The 23,617-nt window shown below is 44.9% G+C and overlaps 1 protein-coding gene across 9 annotated transcripts in view; it reads right to left on the bottom strand.

Moving 5' to 3' along the window:
* Window positions 1-2,301: 2,301 nt before the first annotated feature.
* gse1b (Gse1 coiled-coil protein b) overlaps window positions 2,302-23,617 on the bottom strand; it is a 611,543-nt gene continuing 590,227 nt past the window's right edge. For 8 of the 9 annotated variants that reach the window (XM_068049108.1, XM_068049109.1, XM_068049111.1 and 5 more), the window contains 6 exons: window positions 20,746-21,016; window positions 19,591-19,707; window positions 16,979-17,356; window positions 13,085-13,354; window positions 10,430-10,533; window positions 2,302-8,663 (listed from right to left, as the gene is read on the bottom strand). In XM_068049108.1, the coding sequence (XP_067905209.1) occupies window positions 8,529-8,663; window positions 10,430-10,533; window positions 13,085-13,354; window positions 16,979-17,356; window positions 19,591-19,707; window positions 20,746-21,016 (1,275 nt within the window). In that variant the 3' untranslated portion in view covers window positions 2,302-8,528. The remainder of the gene's footprint in view (window positions 8,664-10,429; window positions 10,534-13,084; window positions 13,355-16,978; window positions 17,357-19,590; window positions 19,708-20,745; window positions 21,017-23,617) is intronic. The other variant, XM_068049110.1, reaches the window with a different exon arrangement.

The following is a 23,617-nucleotide window of genomic DNA, read 5'->3' as shown; positions in this document are numbered from 1 at the left end:
ATGGTTTTCTGGACCAATACGTTGAGGAACCAGCTAGAGAACAGGCCATCCTAGACTGGGTATTGTGTGATGAGAGAGGAATAATTGACAATCTAATGGTGCGAGACCTCTTGGGGCTGAGCGACCATAATATGATAGAATTCTTCATCAAAATGGAGAGTGACGTAGTTGATTCTGAGACTAGGGTCCTGAATCTTAGTAAAGGAAACTACGAAGGTATGAGGCACGAGTAGGCTCTGACGGATTGGGAAACGTTACTTAAAGGGATGACAGTGGATAGACAATGGCAAACATTTAAAGAGCGCATGGATGAACTGCAACAATTGTTTATCCCTGTCTGGCACAAAAGTAGAACAGGGAAGGTAGCCAAACCATGGCTTACAAGGGAAATTAGCGATAGCATTAGATCCAAGGAAGAGGCATATAAATCTGCCAAAAGGAACAACAGACCTGAGGATCGGGAGCAGTTTAGAATTCAGCAAAGGAGGACCAAGGGATTGATTAAGAAGGGGAAAATAGAGTATGAGAGCAAGCTTGCGGGGAACATAAAAACTGACTGTAAAAGTTTCTATAGGTATGTGAAGAGAAAAAGATTGGTGAAGACAAATGTCAGAAACAGGGGAATTATTATGGGGAACAAAGAAATGGCTGACCAACTAAATGCATACTTTGGTTCTGCCTTCACAAAGGAGGACACAGATATCATACCAGAAATGTTGGGGAACACAGGGCTTAGTGAGAGAGAGGAACTGAAAGAAATCAGTATTAGTAGAGAAATGGTGTTGGGGAAATTGATGGGATTGAAGGCTGATAAATTCCCAGGGCCTGATGGTATGCATCCCAGAGTACTTAAGGAAGTGGCCCTAGAAATAGTGGATGCATTGGTGGTCATCTTCCAAGATTCGATAGACTCTGGAACAGTTCCTACAGATTGGAGGGTAGCTAATGCAACCCCACTATTTAAAAAGGGAGGTAGAGAGAAAACAGGGAATTATAGACCAGTCAGCCTGACGTTAGCAGTGGGGAAAATTCTAGAGTCCATTATCAAAGATTTTATAGCAGAGCACTTGGAGAACAGAGATAGAATTGGACAGAGTCAGCATGGATTTATGGAAGGGAAATCATGCTTGACAAATCTACTAGAATTCTTTGAGGATGTAACTAGTGGAGTTGATGAGGGGGAGCCAGTGGATGTGGTTTATTTGGACTTTCAGAAGGCTTTCGACAAAGTCCCACATAAGAGATTAGCATGTAAAATTAAAGCACTTGGGATTGGGGGTAGCGTATTGCGAGGGATAGAAAATTGGTTGGCAGACAGGAAACAAAGAGTAGGGATAAATGGGTCTTTTTCTGAATGGCAGGCAGTGACTAGTGGGGTCCGCAGGGATTGGTGCTAGGACCCCAGCTATTCACAATATATATTAATGATTTAGATGAGGGAACTAAGTGTAATATCTCCAAATTTGCAGATGACACAAAACTGGGTGGGAGGGCGAGTTGTGAGGTGGATGCAGAGAGGCTTCAGGGTGATTTGGACAAGTTGAGTGAGTGGGTTAATGCATGTGGATAAATGTGAGGTTATCCACTTTGGTAGCAAAAACAGGAAGGCAGATTATTATCTGAATGGCTATAAACAGAGAGGGGAGTGCAACGAGACCTGGGTGTTCTCGTACACCAGTCGCTGAAGGTAAGCATGCAGATCCAACAGGCAGTAAAAAAGGCAAAGGGTATGTTGGCCTTCATAGCGAGAGGATTAGAGTACAGGAGCAGGGATGTCTTGCTGCAATTATACAGGGCCTTGGTGAGGCCACACCTGGAATATGGTGGGGGAGTCCAGAACCAGGGATCATAGTCTAAAGATACAAGGTAAACCTTTCAGGACTGAGATGAGGAGAAATTTCTTCACCCAGAGAGTGGTGAGCCTGTGGAATTCGCTACCACAGAAAGCAGTTGAGGCCAAAACATTGTATGTTTTCAAGAAGGAGTGAGATATAGCTCTTGGGTCTAAAGGGAATGGGGCGAAACCGGGAACAGGTTACTGAGTTGGGTGATCAGCCATGATCATAATGAATGGCGGAGCAGGCCCGAAGGGCCTACTCCTGCTCCTATTTTCTATGTTTCCATGTAAGTCTCTGGAGTTGAGCTTAAACCTATAGCCATCTGACTCAAAGGCAAAAATGCTACCCACTAAGCCAAGGCTGGCACGCAAAGTGCCTTAATAAGAAATTACTATTACTGAGCATGCTCAGTCCTTTCTAGAAGGTTCTTTATATTGTGAATGCAAAAGAATAAAAACACACATTTATCACTCTGTACATGATTTTATTTTTGATTTTTGTCAGAAATTACAGCAATATATTCATAAATACCTAATTACTACATTCAACAAATAATATATTACATTACAATAAATCCAAACAATACACTTAAAACATAATTTTCACAGCATCAACCCCCCCACCCACACCCCCAATTATACTGGAGGTCTCATCTTCCTCCCTCAAAAGAAAATGATATATCAAATGTGCAAAAGCTGTAACAGAAGTGCAGAACTAAAGTTCAATCTAATCAGTGGCAGATTTACAGTTACAATGACCTATAAAGGTAGATCTGCTAGTGAGTAGCAGGTTGCAACACAGGGAAGTGGGTTATCAGCGATGGGTCTGTTGACTGCAAAGCGGGGCTCGAGGCTACACCGTACGCACTATTGTTTGTCAGCTCCCACGCACTTGACCTTAAGTCCTGCGACCAGGGTTGAGGCCAAAGATAGGATGGCAAATGATTTGCTGCAGCAGGTGACTTGTTATCACCCAGACCTGCTCAGGTATTGCCATTTCTACTGCCCACTGGATGTTCCTCATGTCAAGTTGCAGCATTTGGGTGGCAAATCACATTAAATATAGAAATTGCAGGGGTTTGGCGGAGGGGGGAGTGGGGAATGTGGTGCTGCAGTGAAACTGTCTCAATGTGAGGAGGCATCTACTTGGTGCCATTGGCATTTGCTGTTGTTGTTGTCGGGCACTTCATTAAAATTCTGTACTCTGTCTCAGAATACAAATCACAGTTGGTCTTAACAAGTAATTGCAGACTAGATTGTGGCACTCAAGATAGTTAGAAGCTGGTTCGAGGATTGTCTGGAACTGCCTGATTTTTACTGATGTTCATAAGAAACACTGCATTCTTCTTTGGACTGACAAAGTCACGTGACCTCATCTTCACCTCATAGATAAGCATATCTCTGTCCTTGGGTTTATTACACAGGGTTGGAATGGAACTATATTTAACTGGATTCCCTCATCAACCGCTCACTCCTATAATCCGGAGGCTTGAGGGGCCAAGTGGCCTACCCCTGCTCCTATTTCTATTGTTCTTGAGTTATGTTCTTAAATAGCAGTACAAACAAGGCCAATTTCTAAAGATGGCACCTGTGTGATGTCATCAAAGGTAGATGGTGTCATAAAATAAAAACAAGAAACAGTGGAAATACTCAGTATTTCCAGTGTTACTTGTTTTTATTTCAGATTTCCAGCATCCGCAGTATTTTGCTTTTGTCTTAGATGGTGTCATAGCCTCAGTAGTACTTCACAACAAGATGGAGTGTCTTGCAAGACACCAGTTTAAAGATGGTATTCCCTTAGAAATCAAATTTGCAAAAAAAAAAACTGAACCTTTGCCTTCCCCATTTCAAAGGGAAAGGGGCTTTAAAAAAAATTCAGCTCGTATTTTCATTTCCATTATACCATAAGGATTCTGTCGCCAGATCAGACTGCTGCACTTTAATCTAAAACCCAAATCAATTGGGAAGCTTGAACAGAAGTACAAAAGACACCAGCACAACTATGCTCCTACAGATTCTCTCCCATCCACAGTCTGTGCAAAACCCTGTGTTCCCTATCCAAGGGTCCTTTATAGTCAAAAGTGCTGGCTAATGAGCAAGTATTGAACTTTTGCTTTAGGGCGATGATGTTAACCTTCCCAAACTGAATGCCTGCAGACACTTTAACCATCATTAGCAGTTTTCAAAATGCGCTGGTTTTCTGACAAATATTTTCTTCTCAGTGTAAACGTCAAATACTGACTACTGCAATTCAGAGTTAGAGAAATGTCCACAACTTTTTAAAAATTAAATTCAGTCTTCTTGTGATAAAGAAATTCAGATTTTATTCAATTGCTACGTTTGGTGTGAGCGATGATCTCAATTATCTTTGGAGACCAAGTGCTCATTCCTTGTGTTTGCCTGTAGTACTGACCAGCTTATCATTCAGTGGTCTGGGAGTAGTAGCCTTCCCTATTAGGCATGTATCGGTCAGGTTAAAGTCATTAGGAAGAAAGTCATTGTATTTGAGGAACTTCCAGTCGGGAGGGAGGAAGCTTGATGGAAGGACACAAACTTTGTACCAGTTTATGATCAAGTTGAAGAATCATTGGATAATACTTGGGCGGAGTTAGCACAAATGCCAGTTCATGGAGGCTGAAAGTCACTCAGCAAGCAACAGAGTGTAGGTGGCGTCTTCAAGTGTTAGAACAAGGCTATACTGTGTATTGGAAACATACACCTTAAGCCCTTGTAATTACTTCCCAGTCTTTAGATAATGTTTGTCATGTGATGACTTATACTAAGCAAATATTGTATCATGTGATTTAGCTACTCTGACAATGTTGGCAGTTGCTGCATGTTGGTCGATAGAAGCTTCAACAGCCAAGGTAAGTGGTTGATAACAAAGCACATCGAGAGAGAAACCAGCTTGTTAAGATTACTGGTTACATTCAATGGGGTCTGCAGAAATGGTGGTAAGGCCAGCAACAGAGCCCCAATCCAGCAGTAGGACTGACTGGAGACACATGGCGGGTGAGAAGGCACCTGTCATGGACACTGAACCAGTGGAGCACCTGGGATTGGGTTTGGAGAAATGAGGGTTTGTAGAAAGTTTCAAGTCGCAGCAAATACAGTCAGTCTCGTAAGTGGAAGTGCATGGGTGAGCTTGTATCTTTGTTGTACAGTATAAAACACCCAAAGGAAAATCCTTTCTATCCACCACAGAACACCACCACCCCCCCCCCCCACCTCCCAATATTTTTGGGTTATTAGAAGACAAATTCATTACCTGCATCAGTGCAGAATATTAGCACCTAGACTTCAACTTATAAAGTTGACAAGTGGGAATGGATAGGTATTCTTGCTCTTCCCTGCCATACTCCGCAGGTCCTGGTTTGCTACGGTATGGCCCATGGATTACCAGTCTCATCCAGTACCTCACCCAAATTCTTCGTCCTCTGTGACAGTGAGTGTCCAAAGAGTATTGCTTTGTGGGAGCTCAGCTTTTTTGCTTGCCCAATATCCACAAACAAATTCACTCTCCAACATGAGGATAGTAGTGATCAGGAGCAGTGTATCAATCTGCAACCTTTCTAATGCACGTGGCTCAATATCACAATAAGCAGGTCTCATCCCAACTGTGCCATTAGGTGAACTGGATATGTTTATCTTTACAAGTGGGTCAGCCTGATGAACAAAAGAGAATCTGTTGGTGGTTTGACATATTATCTCCCCTGCACAGAACATCAATGGGGAGTCTGGATCGTTTGTGGTGGAACACTGGCAATGCAGCAAGCTCTCCCTGCACTGCACTGTGGTTTACAATAGGAGTAACATATGGCACAAAACCCGCTCAGGAAGAGCTGCAATCTGACACTGGGGCCCGAACGTCCAAGTGATTAGCAGTGGCACTCCCAGGTACAATTAACTTAGCACTTAAGTTTCAAATAAAAACCCAGCTCTTAGGGCATCTGATTCTTGTCTCCTTTAACCTCTTAGTGATCCATACTTAGTAAAGAAAAGCACAGTTCACACAACAGGCTGTTGGCTTCACCCTGTTAATCAAGGCATGGTAACGACTGCAAGAAAACACTGAAGGGGGAAAAAAAAGCAGGGGTACGAGAATGCCAGTCTCCTTCCCCACCCCGCTCCTGCAGTTTTTATATGCTGTCTATACGGTGAAGTTAGGGAGACACGCAATACTGAACAACATCTTTGGGCTTTAAAAGAAATTGTCATTGGTTAGGTCTAATAGTGGCTTAATATTGGGTTAACCTTTCCCATCAATTTCTCTGTTTCCATCAGCAAAAGAAATCCTTATTCTGAAGCCCTGCACCAGCTAAAATAGGATGGATGTATTTCTTCGATTCTAAGTGTAGTAACAATTCTTCTGTGAGTTGTGGGAGGACCCCATCTTCCCTCACACGGGGGGGATAGAGACTAATTTTTTTTTAGAAAAAGATCATCTGTGAGAAATATTGCTGAATGCTGCACTCACAATGGACTAAATCCTGCAATCATTGCAGACAAGTGGGCGCATTTGCAGGGTCACAGGTTTTGAATGAATGGCAACAGATATATTTAAAATTTCCATCCCTTTTATTTACCCTGCACATCAAAGGCGGCTTGAGGTTAAAAAGCCAACCTTGGGTAAAGAATGGCACTGTTTGTATCTTCCTTGGGAGAAGGATTAGAAAAATGCATCATAGAATATTAATAGCCACAGAAATGCTTTTGTTTTCCCCCTTCCATGCCGTTAATGTTTACTGGCTTCCAAAGGTATTTTCTGATGGGACTGTCATGGTTGTAATCTACCTTAAACTTACATCAGGGGAAGGGAGTTTGAGAGTATAGTTACAATGGGTCATATATCCTGCTATATCACATCACAATATTGTCCAAACTGAGAACCATCAGAGGATATTACTGGCTGAGGGGGTGAAGAATGCAAATCTACTCCTTCCAATACCAGGATGTACTAGTCATCTATCAACTGTCAAAGACTGGGCAATCTCCCAGTGCACACCACCAGCTCTGTCAGTGCTCTACAGCCAGATGGGGGACAAAAAAGGAAAATTAAAAAGAAAATTATTTTTCGTATTCAAAAATGCACCATTGGACAGGAAGACCCAGGTGGGTGTTTTTAGGAGTGTGCCCTAGATCTTCTAAACATGCCGACCACATACACGCCTTCCAATTTTAACAAGCGCTAACTTTCCAAGCGGAAATGGGGACATTCTTTTTTACATGGAGGGGATTGAGTGCCCATTACAGGCGAGTGCAAATTAGGTACGAAAAATTACAGTACAACAGGAGAAAAGATAAAGTAGCTGATACAGCCACAAGTCGCCAGCGGTGCTCGACTGTCCCAAGCACTTATAAATAACAGGGAGGAAAGAGGGGAGGAGGGGGGGTGGGAAGCTGGGGTGGGGGGTGGTGGAGGGTGGGTAGAGGCTTTGTATCTTCTTGTACAGAAATCTTAAACTGGTGCTACACAAAAACAAGAGTGACAGCTCATGCACCAGTGAAAACCAGCTCGCTCTCATTTTTTGGGGGGGGGGATTTTTTTTAAACTTCAATTTTTTTGTCCTGACCAGCAGCAGTACGAACACTAAAAGCAAGATATTTGCCAAAGCAGAAACATATTAAAAATGGCAAGCTTTAATAACAATAATTAAAGTAATAAAAACATACAAAATCTGTTTTCGTTTATATACAGTACAAGGCAAAGCACCTTTGTGTTTTGTGAAAAATCCTTTTTATTTTTCGTAATAATTAAAAAAAACCCTGCCCTTCAGGCTGTCATCTTTCTATTTCTTTAATGCACACACTCAGCTCCGTAACATGCATTTGTGTGATTTAAAAGACTCTGGTTTTAAAGGTACCTTCAATTGCCTTAAGTGCATTGTTCTGTTTTTAAAAGAAAACCTTATCATCATCTGAGGGAGTCTTGAACTGTCCTCCTATGGCCTGGTTCAGTTCCAGTACAAGGGGTCTGAAGGAGAGCCAGTGTTTTCAGGTTTATTTTGTGGGTCGAGTGGTAGGGAGCAGGGAAGAGATTTCCAAGGATTCCGGCAGAAGGATTGATGGAGGGGTTTCTGTGAGGAGAGGTGGAAAAGCAAAGTCCTTCAATCACACGTGGTCAGTATTCACGGCATTTTCCAATGGATTAGGCTCTTCTGTTTCTCGTCTTTTAGGCAAGAGACGGTTTGTGCTAGAGATCCGACTGCCACTGCGTTCCGTCCACGCTGCCGTGATAAGCCACTCGAGCAAAGGAAGTACAGAGAAACCCACACTGTCCAGTCAGCGTATATAGTGGATGTATTAGTGTTGGCTCTGGAGGTCAGAATTAGGCCTCCCCTCCTCTCTAAAAAGCGAACTGACTTTTTAAACAGGGGTTTGGAGGTGGGGGGGGGGGGGGGTGGGGGGGAGGGGGGAGGGAGAGAATGGGGGGACAAATAACAATAATCAGAAATTCAAACAAGGGTGGAAAGAAAGGTTTCCTTTAAGCAAATTTATGTAAAAATAGATCCAGAAGTCTTGTTTCAGTTGCATTGCAATGTTCGTTCAATAGGCTGTTTATCCATTTACCCTTTGCTTCATATGTGGCACGTATCTTTAGGTCTTGCCTAGAGAATCAATTCCAATGGGAATATTAAATACCAGGATAATAAAATAGTTTCTCTATGCCGTGGCCGAGCTAATAGGGATGTCACCTTGGGTAGGACTTGTAGTAGCTTCTAGGCCAGTGCATTGTCGGCAGTGCAAGGCACTTTCTTAAATAGTCCAGCTCGGACTGGAGTCTTTCCCTTTCTGAGGCAAGTTTCTGCTTCTGAGCCAACAGTTCCTGCATTTCAAAGAAAACCAGACGGACAATGTAATCAATCATCAGCATCGCTCTTCATAAGTAGCTTGACCTTGAGTTCCTTAAAGTTGCTTAACTACTGCCCATATTCCTACACTAACTCACACAATCAGTAGTTTTTCTGTAACACGCAGACGCTTGTTTTACTTTCAAATTTTGAGCTAAAAGTTAAAATTGCAAAGATCAAAAGGAACATCTGGAATCATTACTTGTGAACCATACTATTCTGACTCAGGTCATATAATATGGTTCCCTCATTGTCACTGGGTCAATATCCTGGAAATTCCTATCTAGCACCATTATGAGACCACCATGAGCCCAAGGACTGCAGGTGTTCAAGGAGATAGCCCGTCACCATCCTCTCAACTAGCGATGGGCAATAAATGTGCCCCCCACATACCCAGAATAAATAAAAGAATTTGGTTTGACCAGTTTGGTGAGAATTTGCATGTTGAATTGTTAGGAGTGGCTAGCCAATGGATTTAGACCCCTGGATGGACACAAGAGCTTAAATGCCTCTCATTTTATTCCCTGGTGTCCTGATGACGATGATGGCTATTGCTGGAGTATGGTCAGTGGTTCTCAAACTGAGATCCGTAGAGACTTTCCAGGGGGTTCACGGAAATAAAGTGCAAATGCTTACGAAGCAGGATAGACAGGCTCTGCAGTGAGAGGCAGGTACACCCACCTTGCTGATAACTCAAATTAAATTTCTTAAAACACTCTTCACATGCAGCACTTTCATTTATGAGCATTATATGGTACTATAATTTAGTTAGGGGGTTCTGTGATTACTAATCCATTTGAAAAGGGTTCCTCAGGAGTGGGGTCTCTCAGACAGTGAGGCTACTTGATAGTGCGCCAAAACACCTCCCTCACTCTGCATCCATCCAGCCAGAGTGATTAGGAGCAGGAGCCATGGCTCTCCCCACGGCACCCCTCCCTCCTTAACCCAGGGACACTGATGCTAACTGTTGTATCCCAAACCATTTCCCCACCCCACCCCACAGCCAAGATTAATCAATTCTATACACAATGAAGTAGTACCTGGGCCCTGAGTATTCAGGGCATTTATCAACTCAGCTATCATGGGATAAGGAAACATTCCAAACAACAGACTAACAAATCAATATTCGTAAAGAGACATTCTCCACTTCATGATTGGAGATACATTTTAATTCTCAAAAGCACACCAGCGTGCATTCAGTGAAAACTCTAATCAAGGTTCAAAGCAGTTCTAATGCAAGGTCATTGACCTGAAACTCTTTTTCTCTCTCCACGGATGCTTTCAGACCTGCTGAGTATTTCCAGCAATTTTTATTTTTATTTCAGATTTCCAGCATCCGTAGTACTTTGCTTTTGTATAAAGTTCAAAGCTCCTCACTTCCATGACACAGGGTGGTTACTTTACATATGTCCAATTCCATCAAGTGTGCAGTGGCCCTTTAAGGATTTCTGACTGGTTAAGTTGCTCAATGCAATAGGCAGAGCATATTCTGACTACTGGACCATTGGCCCCTGAAAAACGGCATCAGGGTCCTAATGGGTTAATGAGGCGGCACTTGCTGCTGATTTGAGTCTCCCATTTCAAGGACCTCACCAAGATGTCTGGGGTAAGTTCTGCACCGCAACCTTCCCGTGCTGTACTGCCCTAATCCCACTGAAACCAGCAATGATAATCTCCCCGGGAATTGACAATCCATTGTAAATGAGTGAATTTTGATATAATGTTTTTTCCCAGCACTTACCGACATACTGAGGGAAAGCTGTTCTGCGGTCAGACTAAGGTTATAGTGAAAAGTTTCCAGACGCCTGCACTGGGCCTGTAGAACCTGCCGCTCTACGTTTTGTTCTGCAATGAAATTATAATCTTTGTGTTATTTAATTTCTTAAAAGTATAACTCATCATGAAATCACTGGCGCTCTAACACAATGGAAGTGATGCTTCAAATGTCAGAACTCACATGATAACATCAGAAACAGTCAAGGGCAATACAAGGCCATTCAACCCTTTAAGTTCATCCTTTCCATTCCCTCTGAAGAAAACTTTTCTTCTGATGAGGTTACAAAGTTTGCTTTTTTGACAAAATCTTTCAAGTCCCCCTCAGGTTTATTGCCTTCCACTCCTGAGGGCACCGACTTATCCTGGGGTATTGTGTGCTCTCTGACAGCTACCTCATCGTGCTTGGGTATTGCCTGTCGTCTGATCTGATATCTCATGAAAGTGGCCATTCTTGATGTATGACAATGAACAACGAGAGAGTGTTCAAACATGGGGTTACTGTAGCTGAGTCTATTCTTGGCCCCACTTGATGTCTTTAAGTAAGCACATGCATTGTGATCAGGAGTAGGAAGCCTGGGTGATCTTTTATGTCCACCCCACCATCATCTGGAGTGAGATGAGCTAACTCAGCATAGGCCAGGGACTGAACTTGGGATCTTCCTGTACCTCAGTACCAAGCCCAGCAGTGTGTTTACCGACTGAGCTGTCACGGTTGCAATGCTGCACTCTCAATTTATGTCAGTGAAGCAACCAAACAAACTCTCTCCCCGCAACACCTTATTCTACTAAGAAACTTTATCAAATATTTAGTATTGAATTTAAGGTGGAGACTACCAATTTAATGTAATGGCTCTTTAATTATGCAATATAAGGAGCATCGCCTCCGACTAAAACAATGGTTTAAAAAAATCAAATACCGGTTTTCAGCATAAATATTAATCCACCATCAACTAAGTATTATTTCAACACCAAATCTCATCTCCAAAACTTCTACAAACAAGATGAGCAGCACCTCCAGATCACCCATCATCCTGTCTTGGATGTGTTACTACCTTACCTCCATCGTTGCTGGGTCAATACTTTGAATCACCCTACCCAAGACCAATGGATGAGCACCACCTGCACGTGGACTGGAGTGCTTTTAGAAGGCCTACCACCACTTTAGTTCAGTTCAGAGTTACAGCACTGAAACAGGCCCTTCGGCCCACCGAGCCTGTGCCGACCATCAACCACCCATTTATGCTAATCCTACACTAATCCCATATTCCTACCACATCCCCACCTGTCCCTATATTTCCCTACCACCTACCTATACTAGGGGCAATTTATAATGGCCAATTTACCTACCAACCTGCAAGTCTTTTGGCTGTGGGAGGAATCCAGAGCACCCGGAGGAAACTCACGCAGACACAGGGAGAACTTGCAAACTCCACACAGGCAGTACCCAGAATTGAACCCGGGTCACTGGAGCTGTGAGGCTGCAGTGCTAACCACTGCACCACTGTGCCGCCCAATTTCTTTCTCTGGGCAATATGGAATTGGCAATAAATGCCAGCCTTGCCCACTTTCTGAGAACCAATTTAAAAAGGAGGCTGTAATTCAAATCTGGCGGCTGTCCTGTTAATTGCTTTTCGAAAACCTTATTGAGCTATTGTGCCTTACATTAAACCTGCACTGTGGCTATTGCACTCTGCAGAGCACAACTAAAAGACGGTTACACGAACGAGTGATCCACAACATTCATTCCAAGGGGAGAGTCCTAAACGGACCTCAGAAGGACATACATATAGGAATGTTTGATGTGTATGTTTAATGGGTATGTTGGCAGCAGATATGACTATTTTTGGTCTGCTGATGTAATTGAAATGTTGTTATTTTGGCTCAGTTGATGGCATTCTCACTTCGGAGTTAGAGGGTTGTGAATTCAAGCCACAGTCCAGAACTTGAGCGTGTAATCTAGGCGGACATGAGGGAGTGCTATACTGTTAGACCTGTGGATGAGGTATTAAATTGAGATCCAGCTGCCTGTTCTGACAATGGGAGATCTCATGGCACTCTTCACAGAAGATCAGGGAGATGGCCTGGTGTTCTGCCATCATTTCTTCTCTAATGAACATCACCTTGCTGTGGGGAACATGGCTGTTGTTGTTAGGCTACATAACAGTCACTGTACGTTACACTCACTGAGCATGTGTTAAAATATGATAAGCTGCTAGATCAATGTAAATTATTATTCATCATTCTGGTCTTGAATATTGAGTGATTTGTTCAAAAACTTTACTGTTTCTTTTCTTTTCAAGTAGTGGAGTTGATTTCCCTGGTGCAGCGTATAGGTTGACACTTCAATGCTACATTTCTAGAAATGCCAGCCTTTGGGTGAGAGATTAAACCCAAGCTTGGTGGTTTCTCTGGAGCAGTTACCCACTGAGGTCTGGAGACTGTGGTTACAGCAGTATGGTCCTAATACTATTTGAGGAGGGAGTGAGGGTGAGGAGAGCGCTTTGTGCTTCAACTGGCCTTGTCGGCTCACCTCACTGAAATAAGTGATTGCTGCCCATGGCGTGACAGACTTGACAAACTACACAATGCCAATTGCTGGCGCACACAGTGCTCAGCGTACCTTCGACATATTCCTGGTAAGCCTCAAAGACAGCTTCAATGCCCTGCCATTTAGAATGGAAAGGTCTCGATTCCTCCTCTTCCTCGTCGTCTTCGTTGTCGGTGTCCTCCTCCCGCTCGCACATGACCCCTTTCCGGGTCTGTGTAGCAGCATGTTGGCCGTTCTGATGTGTAAACGAGGTCCCGCTGGAGGAGTGCATCTCTGGAATGTTGTAGCGGACTGAGGCGTCCAGCTTGTGATTTTGCTCTGCGGTTAGTGTCGCTGTGGTACCTGAAGAGAAACAAAGGTGGGGAAAAAAATTCAACGTTTCATAAGGATGTGCTGATACTTTGGGTAGGGGAAGTAAGGAGATGACATCACTGGGTAAAAGGTTGTGGTGAATATCTAGTGAATGCTCACTTTGATGATCTGCTGACCTGTACCCAAAGACGAGTCAGCACCTTTGACTTATACAGGTCATCTAAGTGGTCAATCCCTTGATATTCTCTACATCATTGTCAGCAAGTTATTTGACTGTGCTGGACATCCCATCTGCAATCCACTTTCCAGCACCCGCCTGCACGGAAAATGATCCAAAGCTTCTCTGTTCCTGGGTCCTACCAATCGGCAAACCCAGTACAGACCAGGGAGTGAACTTGGGAGCTTCCTGGGATGCATTTACACATTGGGGCAGCAGAGGTTCGTGGCTTGACCAACTGTTAATGAAATGCACGTTATGAAACTCCATTCTCTCGACCTTTTTGTTAGCTCCGATTGCCTTCCTTTAGTTAATCTTCTGCCACTGCCTTTGCTTTATGTCTGCTTTATCAGGTCATGTGACTTTCAAGCAGTTTAGTGCCATGAATCAGACTCACTAAATTAACCACGGTGAAACAGAGGCTTCCCTGCACTGTTCTCTTTTGCCTGTGTTTATCTAAGTCTGAATTTCAGCCAGAAGAGTAAGGCAAACTAATAAAAAATGTAAACAAATAATCATTTGCAATTACTGCAGGAAGACATGTTCATAATTTCCTTTTGCTGAAAAGGCAGTTTGTTAATTGGATGCTTTGAGAGGGAGCACTAGCCTGGATTGGGTTCAAACCCAGCAGGGGTTTTGCTTCCTGGTGTCTGTGGTATTTTGCAAAAAACTGTTGCTAAATCACATAAATTTTATAGGAAGCAACAATCTATCCAAAAATGTGCAGCCCTTGCAACCCATCTCCTCTCCCCCTCGCCAACAATCAACTTGGGCAGCGCAGTGGTTAGCACCGCAGCCTCACAGCTCCAGTGACCCGGGTTCGGTTCTGGGCACTGCCTATGCGGAGTTTGCAAGTTCTCCCTGTGACTGCGTGAGTTTTCGCCGGGTGCTCCAGTTTCCTCCCACAGCCAAAGACTTGTAGGTTGATAGGTAAATTGGCCATTGTAAATTGCCCCAAGTAGGTGGTAGGAGAATGGTGGGGATGTGGTAGAGAATATGGGATTAATGTAGGATTAGTATAAATGGGTGGTTGTTGGTCAGCACAGACTCGGTGGGCCGAAGGGCCTGTTTCAGTGCTGTATCTCTAAATCAAAATCAAAATAAGGCTGCATAGGTCAATGAACAGAAGGACATGCATTTCTATAGCACCTTTCACAGTCTCAAGATATCCCAAAGAGCTTTACAGCCAAAGAAGTATTTCTGAAGTGTCGTCACTGTTGTAATATAGAAAACATGGTAGCCAAATTTGCGCACAGCAAGGTCCCACAAACAGCAATATGATATGATCAGATAATCTGCTTTAGTTATGTTGATTGAAGAATAAATTTTGGCCTAGGATGCCCACCTGAGAAGGAGATGGCGGCATCAGTTTAACATTAAATCCAAAGCACGGCACCTCCGACAGTGCAGCACTCCCTCAGTGCTACACTAGATGCTGTGCTCAAGGCTCAGGAATGGGGTCAAACCCACAACCTTCTGACTCAGAAGTGAAACTGCTCTCAACAGAGCCACAGTTGACACCTTAATGTAATAATAGCTCGAGGCCAAAGGGCCCAGCTCCTCCGGTGGCTTTGGCAGGATTGGTGCACAGACCTCTTTGGTTCTCAGCTATAGAGATCACAAGGCCCCAAGTCCAATGGCTGCTCTGTGCTGAGTTAACTGACCTCAGCTATGCCACTTACTTATGACACATAGCCTTACTGTCCTTATGATACAGATTTGGGGGAGAATATTCAAAACAGGAATCCTGCTTGAAAGTGTAGGGACTGCTATGGTGCTCCTGGTTGCATAGCCTATGAACACTTGCAGTCTCGAATGCTACAGGAACAATGGCCACTTGGGAGACACCACGGCCCATCAGCATCAGAAGAGGATATCAGGAGGTGGGAAGAATTAGAAAAAAACAAGAAAGAAAGTGAGCGTCAAATTTCAATATAAGCAACATAAAACTATTTGCTCAGAATGTCTGAGACTCCAAAAACATAATATTTAATTTAATGAGTGTTTTAAGTTAATAGCTGGTTTTCTGAAGATCCGAAGGGGATGGGGAATCTCACGAGTTGGCGTGAATAGTGGAAGAATGGCAGAATCACTAGCTGGGATTTCACATTCATTGGGCGGAATCTCCCCAGTTCCGCGGGGGTAGGCTTGAAGGTGCAACCAGGAGGAAATTTCGATACGAGGGCGCCAGGTCAGCAGTGATCTTCCTGGAGGCAGGTCATCAAAGGCAGCGGCTACCTGCCCAGCAGCCGCGGGTAGCCAATTTGACTAATTAAGTGCCCAACTGTAAGCAGGCTGGGTCTGCCGCTGAGGCCGCCACCTGGGAGATGCCTGAAGGCGGCTTGCCGGCAGCTCGTTGGGGGGCCTGCGAAGCCTCCTATCTTACCCCCTACACCAGAGGTGCAGGGATCAGAGGGCCATAGCTGCAGCTGCAGAGGTATCCCCTCCACAGAGATGGCCTGATAACTGGCCACATTTTCATTTAAAAAAGTAAAAAGTAACTACCTCTTCAGAGGACGCCACAAGATGGAAGCGTCCTCATGGTCCCCATCCTGCAGTGGCAGTGCCCACCTCTGCTGGCGGGGCTGCTGTCCTTCCGAAGGCTGTAGGTCCTCTGATTGTGCCTGCAGCCTCAGCAACCTTCCCCCCCCGCTCAGGAACATGGCCAACTAGGAGTCGGCCTCCCAGAAAATTGCACCAGCGAGTGCAATGCTGGCAAGTGCAGTGTCGGCATCTGGAAATTATCCCACCCCACGATTATTTTTAAAGGACAGAAGATTCCCCCCATTGACTTCAGTACAATCTGGAGTTGATGAGGTCCCTTGACCCCAGTGTGCACTTGCAAAACTACCCCCTCAATGTTCTTCACAGGTTCACTAATATACTTCATGAAGTATCTTAGCAACCCCACACCCCTCCCCACTGTCATATTATCTCTCAGCAGTACAACATCCATTCTGTCCTTCCCAGAGATCGTACTTGAGAAAAATAGCAACCGGATGTGGTTCTGAGGGGAACAATTTCAGGTGGATAACGGGTGTCACAGAGTCGAATTTTAGTTCAAGTGGATGTTACTGAAGGCATTCTCCTTTAACCATCATCAGCAAAATACCGACTGCTGTTTGCAGGACATTACTGTGCAGAATGGCTGCATAACTGTCTGCATTTCAAAATATAATTAATTGCATGAATTGCTTGTGGATGTTTTGTTTGAATTTAACTAATATTTACTACCATACACATCTAAGTACATTAAGTCTTATTATAATACAGTTTGGGGCGATTAGACTGCGACAGATTAGCAGTGATGTTCACCATCTTCTAGGCTGGATATTGATCAAAGAAATTATTAAAATTGGCCATGCACAATTAGCTGCTGTATTTTCCTTCAGCACAGCAATGCAGGCACTAGTCATATTTTAATTGTTCCCGTTTACCTTTATGCTTCTGTAACGCTCGTTGTGTGGACTGCAGCACGGACTCGTGAAACTGCTGGGCAAAGTCTTCTGCCATGAACACTTCCCAAGGCTTGCTTTTCTCATTCATGCTCTGCACAGCAGGACTGTCCTTTTGCAAAGTGCCCGAGACATTGCTGAGCACGCTCACCGTTCTGCTCCCAGCATGCCCTTCATGCGGCCTGCTTTTGTCACTGTGCAGGCCTGGCTCCTTTGGCCTCACGGCCGGCTCCGAGGGTTTAGGCAGCTCCGGTCTGATCGGCTCGGCAGTCTTCCGGAGTTCTGGCAAGGATGGGATGGCAGGGGTGGCACTTGGCGGCCTGTCGGAGTCGGCAGCTGAATGTGCGTTGGATGAATCAACTACGACAACAACAGAAAACACGCACAAAATTTCAAAATAGGTGCTTTCAAAGTCAAAAGAGAAAAAGCTCTTCAGTGTTGCAGGATTCTGCTCAGTGTTTCCCAGGCATGAATAACAGTTTTTGATTGCACTGGAGAGGGTGCAGAGGAGGATGTTGCCTGGGCTGGAGCATTTCAGCTATAAAGAGAGACTGAAAAGGCTAGGGTTGTTTTCCTTAGAACAGAGAAGAATGAGGGGGGACATGATTGAGGTATACAAAATTATGAGGGGCATTGATAGGTTAGATAGGAAGAGACTTTTTCCCTTAGCAGTGATCAATAAACAGGGGGCATAGATTTAAGGTAAGGGGCAGGAGGTTTAGAGGGGATTTGAGGAAAAAAATTTTCACCCAGAGGGTGGTTGGAATCTGGAACACACTGCCTGAAGTGGTGGTAGAGGCAGGAACCCACACAACATTTAGGAAGTATTTAGATGAGCACTTGAAACGCCATAGCATACAAGGCTACGAGCCAAATGCTGGAAAATGGGACTAGAATACTTAGATGACCGGCACAGACATGATGGGCCGAAGGGCCTGTTTCTGTGCTATATAACTCTATGACTCTATGGCTACACGAGGCACTGGCTTCAGTGATAGACGACCTGATCTCCATACATGGTTACCTTCAGCAGTGGCCACTGATCCTCTGGACCTTGGATGGTTTTAACTCTCTCTCTGCTGGAGATAATTGTACCATGTACAATGCCATCCTGGCCAAGATCAGTTAGCTCAGAATAGAACAGGGATTGAACCTAGGAGCCCCTGATCAGACGACAACCACACAACAGATCTAATCGGCAACAACTGGGCCACCTTGCATTAACTTAGAGGCTTGGACACTCTTAATCATCGCTCTCCCCAAAGGCACAGCAACAGGCAAAGTCTAAACAATATCATCCACTCTAGCACCTCACGTCTGCCTAAACTGGGGCGAGCATGTCACGTGATGTGGCATTGCTTGCTTCTCCACTTCTGAAAGTTGAAGGTGCACCAGCATTAACCATCAAACTAAACCCCCACAGCTACAGGTCACGAGAATATTACACCTGAAATGGAGACCCGAGAAGCACAATTTTATATCTAGTTCAGCAGCAAAATAATATTCGAAGGAAACAAATGGGGCTCCAATTTTTCTCCCAAGCTCCAGGCGGAATAGTTGGGAGGGGAGGGGGTTGGTGAGCAAGGGTGAAGACCAATCACGTCTGTGCCTTGTCCCTGGCTGGTTTACTCAGGTCAGACTCATTACATAATTTTGGCAGGAAAGGGAGGGAAATCACTTAGACATAAAAAGAGAGAAGCAGAGGGAGAGAGAGAAGACAGAGAAATATATAGGAAGAACAGAGATGGACATAGAAAAACGTGTGAATGATGAAGCTACCTTGGGCAGTTGATGAAGAGTGCAAAGTTCCCCCCGCCCCCTACTGGCCCACCTACATTTTGCAGGGCTGGGGAGTTGAAACAATCCAAATCCCTTTGGGACATGGAGAGACAGAGTGATCTCTGAAGCTCAGAGCATGCCACAGCAACACTCTAGGGTGTGAATGACAGGAAATATGTTATTGTCATCATTGCAAGGGGAGGTGGTGGCATAGCGGTAATGCCACTAGACTAGTAATCCAGAGCCCAGACTAATGCTCTGGGGACATGGGTTCGATCGAATCCCACCACGACAGATGGTGAAATTTGAATTCAACTAATAAATCTGAAATTAAAAGCTGGTCTAATGATGACCATGAAACCATTGTCGATTGTTGTAAAAACCCATCTGGTTCACTACTGTCCTTTAGGGAAGGAAATCTGCTGTCTTTACCTGGTCTGGCCTACACGTGACTCCAGATCCACCGCAATGGCCTGGCAAGCCAATCAGGTCAAGGGCAATTAGGGATGGGCAACAAATGCTGGGATGGCCAGCGATGCCCACATCCCACAAACAAATAAAAATTTTTTTGCAGATTATTATAATAGGCCCAACCACGCTTACTGAACACCTATTGTCACTCCCGGCAGGAAATCTCAGAAGTGGGGAGTGGAATGATTTCTTGACCAGTTTTCTCACCGTGAGTCAACATAATGCCAGAGGAATGTGCGTTTCGGGGCTAAACAAGTGACTACAAAAATTCAGATTAAACCAATAGTGCAGAAGCTTCTCATAGACTAATTACAAAAGGACCTCGTGAAGAGGTCAAGACTCACCAGTCTGAGACAAGCTGGGACTGCTGCATGATGGAGGAGAGAGATATTTAAAAGGCGCTTCTAAAGGCCGTGTCTTCTGTTTCATAGAATGAATCATTTCTATCAGGGTCTCTTTTTCTGTATGTGTGTGAGAGAGAGAAATACTAATAAATAACAGGGTTAACACTGAGCTTTAAAGAAACAGACAACCAGAGAAATAAGACTGTGTGTGATGCATGGTCTCTACGGAGTGTTGGTGTTGAGATGGGGCCAGCGGCCAATGCAGGTTTAAACCCAGCCAACACTAAACTCCCAACCTCAGTCTGACTGAAATCCATTAAAGAGTGGATTCTGGCCTGTTATGGCTGGAGACCAGATGGGTGATTTTGGCTACTACCACCAGCATATATACAGCACACAAATCCAATGTAAATGGCAGAGGGGAAGGTTAATATGTTCTGATTTTTGCTGGAAGATTATTTTAAGGTTTTAAATAACAATACTTTCATTTACATAGTGCCATTATCACATCATTGAAATGGCTCATCACACTGCACCGAATCAATTACTGTTGGAGGGCAGGGACACTTGTCAACCTTTGACTCAGTGGTAGCACTCTTACCTCTAAGTGGAGGCAGCAAAGGTTAGCAGAGTGGGTAAAACATCTGGAATGGGGAATTAATATGGGAGAGGAGAAATGGAACTGCCCCAGCAGCCAAATGCGTGCTCGCCAAGGCTCAGTTGGTGGCACTCTCGCCTCTGAGTCAGAAGGTTCTGGGTTCAAATCCCACCCCAGAGACTTCAGCATGAAATCCAGGCTGATGCTCCAGTGCAGTATTGAGGGAAAGCTGCACTGCCCGAGGTGCTGCCTCTTTCCCTGAATCCGTCTTCCATCCCCACCTCCATCAGAGAGGGTCAAATGGTCAGTGAAACTGGAAAGGCTAAAGGTGAAGAGTGACAATGTGGGTGAGATGCCAGTCATTAGGGTGGAACACAACTCCTCATTTTCAGGCGGGAAGAATAAAGGGAGAGATTCAGAGGGGGAAAATGGCGGGTGGGAGAAGAGCGAATGATCCCAACAGCATAAATGTAAACACGCCTCAAACTGGTGGCCTGCTCTTCTATGGAGCTACTTGTTAGTAAGAAACAACCAATGGAGAGAGGCAGGCGGATTACCCTTTCTTTTTTCTGGAAGTATGTGCGCGAGGCTGAAAGAGGTCAGGAATCTCTTCTTCTCCGCGAGGTCGGGAGTGCTGTTCATTTCGTCGGCGCTGTACTTGCTGGCGGGCGGGAGCCGCGGAGAGGGCGCGTGCCGCTTGTTGGGGACAGACGGTGGCGACGGGCTCCGCTCCATCAGCATCCGCCGCCTCTTGCGTCGCTTCTGTTTCAGCAGCTCCTCCCTCCGGGCCTGGGTCGTCAGGCTGAACACTCGCAGAAAATCCAGTTTCTAAAACGACAAAGACGGGTCAAGGTTAACTCGGCGGCTTTGAGAGTAAAGGGAGGGAAACAGATGAGATAGAGTGTGCAGACACTTTGAAATGAGATGGATCAGGATTGATCCTCAGTTCCTCTTCTGCTTCTTATTTCATTTATATTTCATGACTGTTATCTTTAGTGCGAAAAGGGAATTGGATAAATACTCGAAGAAATGAATATCTGTAGGGCTATGGGCAAAAGAGCTGGGGCGTGGGAGTAATTGCAGAGTATTTTCAGAGAGCAACCACAGGCATAATCTGTCAAATGGCCTCCTTCTGTGCTGGAAGATTCTATAATCAGCTCCCCCCACCTTATATCTTTCTGCTATTTCATCCTCGGAGCTTAGGGCATAGTGTCCCTGTTCCGTTCAAATATTCAACACAAGTCAGGAGTGTGATGGAGTACTCTCCACTTGCCTGGATGAGTGCAGCTCCAAAACTCAAGAAGCTAGACACCATCCAGGACAAAGCAGCCCGCTTGATTGGCATCCCACAGTGGCAGCAGTGTGTACCATTTACAAGATGCACTGCAGCAAATCACCAAGACTCCCTCGACAGCACCTTCCAAACCCGCGACCTCTACCACCTAGAAGGACAAGGGCAGCAGATGCATGGGAACACCACCACCTGCAAGTTCCCCCCCCCCAAGTCACTCACCATCCTGACTTGGAACTATATCACCGTTTCTTCACTGTCGCTGGGTCAAAATCCTGGAACTCCCTTCCTAACAGCACTGTGGGTGTACCTACCCCACACAGACTGCAGCGGTTCAAGAAGGCGGCTCACCATCACCTTCTCAAGGGCAATTAGGGATGGGCAATAAATGCTGGCCTTGCCAGCAATGCCTACATCCCACAAACAAATAAAAAAAAATCAGTTATTCTGAACATTATGTCTGGTTGGATGGTAGAGATATCTGCACTCAGATATTTACACATTTACTGTGGGGAGACCTTGTTACAATGAATATTACCTAGTCTTATGACCAAAATTGGAGAGAGATGTAGTCAAGGCAGGGCAGGGCAGGGCAGGGCAAGGGTCAAGGCTGAGCCTACTGATTTATAAACATAAGATAGTTACAAATAAATCCAATAGGGAATTCAGGCGAAACTTCTTCAGCCAGAGAGTGGTTAGAATGTGGAACTCACTACCAGAGGGAGTAGTCGAGGCAAATAGCATAGATGAATTCAGGGGAAGTTAGGTAAATATGTGAGGGAGAACGGAATAGAAGATTATGCAGACAAGGCGAGATGAAGTAGGGTGGCAGGAGGCTTATGTGGAGCATAAGCACCAGCATGGACCTGTTGGGCCAAATGGCCTGTTTCTGTGCCGTATTCTTCTTTGGCCTCCTTATCTCGAAAGACAATGGATAAGCGCCTGGAGGTGGTCAGTGGTGTGTGGAGCAGCGCCTGGAGTGGCTATAAAGGCCAATTCTAGAGTGACAGACTCTTCCACAGGTGCTGCAGAAAAATTTGATTGTCGGGGCTGTTACACAGTTGGCTCTTCCCTTGCGCCTCTGTCTTTTTTCCTGCCAACTGCTACGTCTCTTCGACTCGCCACACTTTTAGCCCCGCTTTTATGGCTGTCCGCCAGCTCTGGCGAACGCTGGCAACTGACTCCCACGACTTGTGGTCAATGTCATAGGATTTCATGTCACGTTTGCAGACGTCTTTAAAGCAGAGACATGGACGGCCGATGGGTCTGATACCAGTGGCGAGCTCGCTGTACAATGTGTCTTTGGGGATCCTGCCATCTTCCACGCAGCTCACATGGCCAAGCCATCTCAAGCGCCGCTGACTCAGTAGTGTGTATAAGCTGGGGATGTTGGCCGCCTCAAGGACTTTTGTGTTGGAGATACGATCCTGCCACCTGATGCCAAGTATTCTCCGGAGGCAGCGAAGATGGAATGAATTGAGACGTCGCTCTTGGCTGACATACGTTGTCCAGGCCTCGCTGCCATAGAGCAAGGTACTGAGGGCACAAGGTTCTGTGCCGTATATTGTATCTAATTTGATGTATGTAAAAACTTAATAACTAACATTTCAAATCAGGAAAGTGGAAAGATTGGACATTCGGTATCTGGTTTGCAATTTCTAAATTTCTGAATTGCCCATTCATAAATCAGGCTGGGTTCATTCAAAACCAGATGCGAGTCAATCTTACTGCAGTGAAAAGCCTGGTATGGGGGTCACTAAGCTGCAGAACCCAATATCCGAATATACTTTGCACTCAAACCACAGGTCAGTACAAGGTAAGATGGCTGTTTTTCTCCCCTTCCCCACCCACCTATGTGCAATGAATTAATGTCCTTCGTGGGGATTCACTTGTCCCCTCCCAAAAGATCCAATACTCCCCTAGTCCTGTTCCATTTCCCAAAGCTTTCCTGATGTTTTCTGTGGGATTATACAGAAGTCATTGTACTTTAAACAGGGCTGACAGTCATTCTTCTGACATCCAGGAATCCAGGCTTAATGGAATTCTCGTCATTACCAGTATTGTGGATCATTGAACGTCATGGTGCAGCATGGTAGAATTTCTGATAGCAAGTGCTCAATTCACCAGCACACAATGGC

Source organism: Heterodontus francisci, chromosome 17, assembly GCF_036365525.1.
Source record: "Heterodontus francisci isolate sHetFra1 chromosome 17, sHetFra1.hap1, whole genome shotgun sequence".
Taxonomy (NCBI): domain Eukaryota; kingdom Metazoa; phylum Chordata; class Chondrichthyes; order Heterodontiformes; family Heterodontidae; genus Heterodontus; species Heterodontus francisci.
The sequence above is the reverse complement of the archived record's forward strand: the minus strand, read 5'-3'. Positions and strand labels throughout refer to the sequence as shown.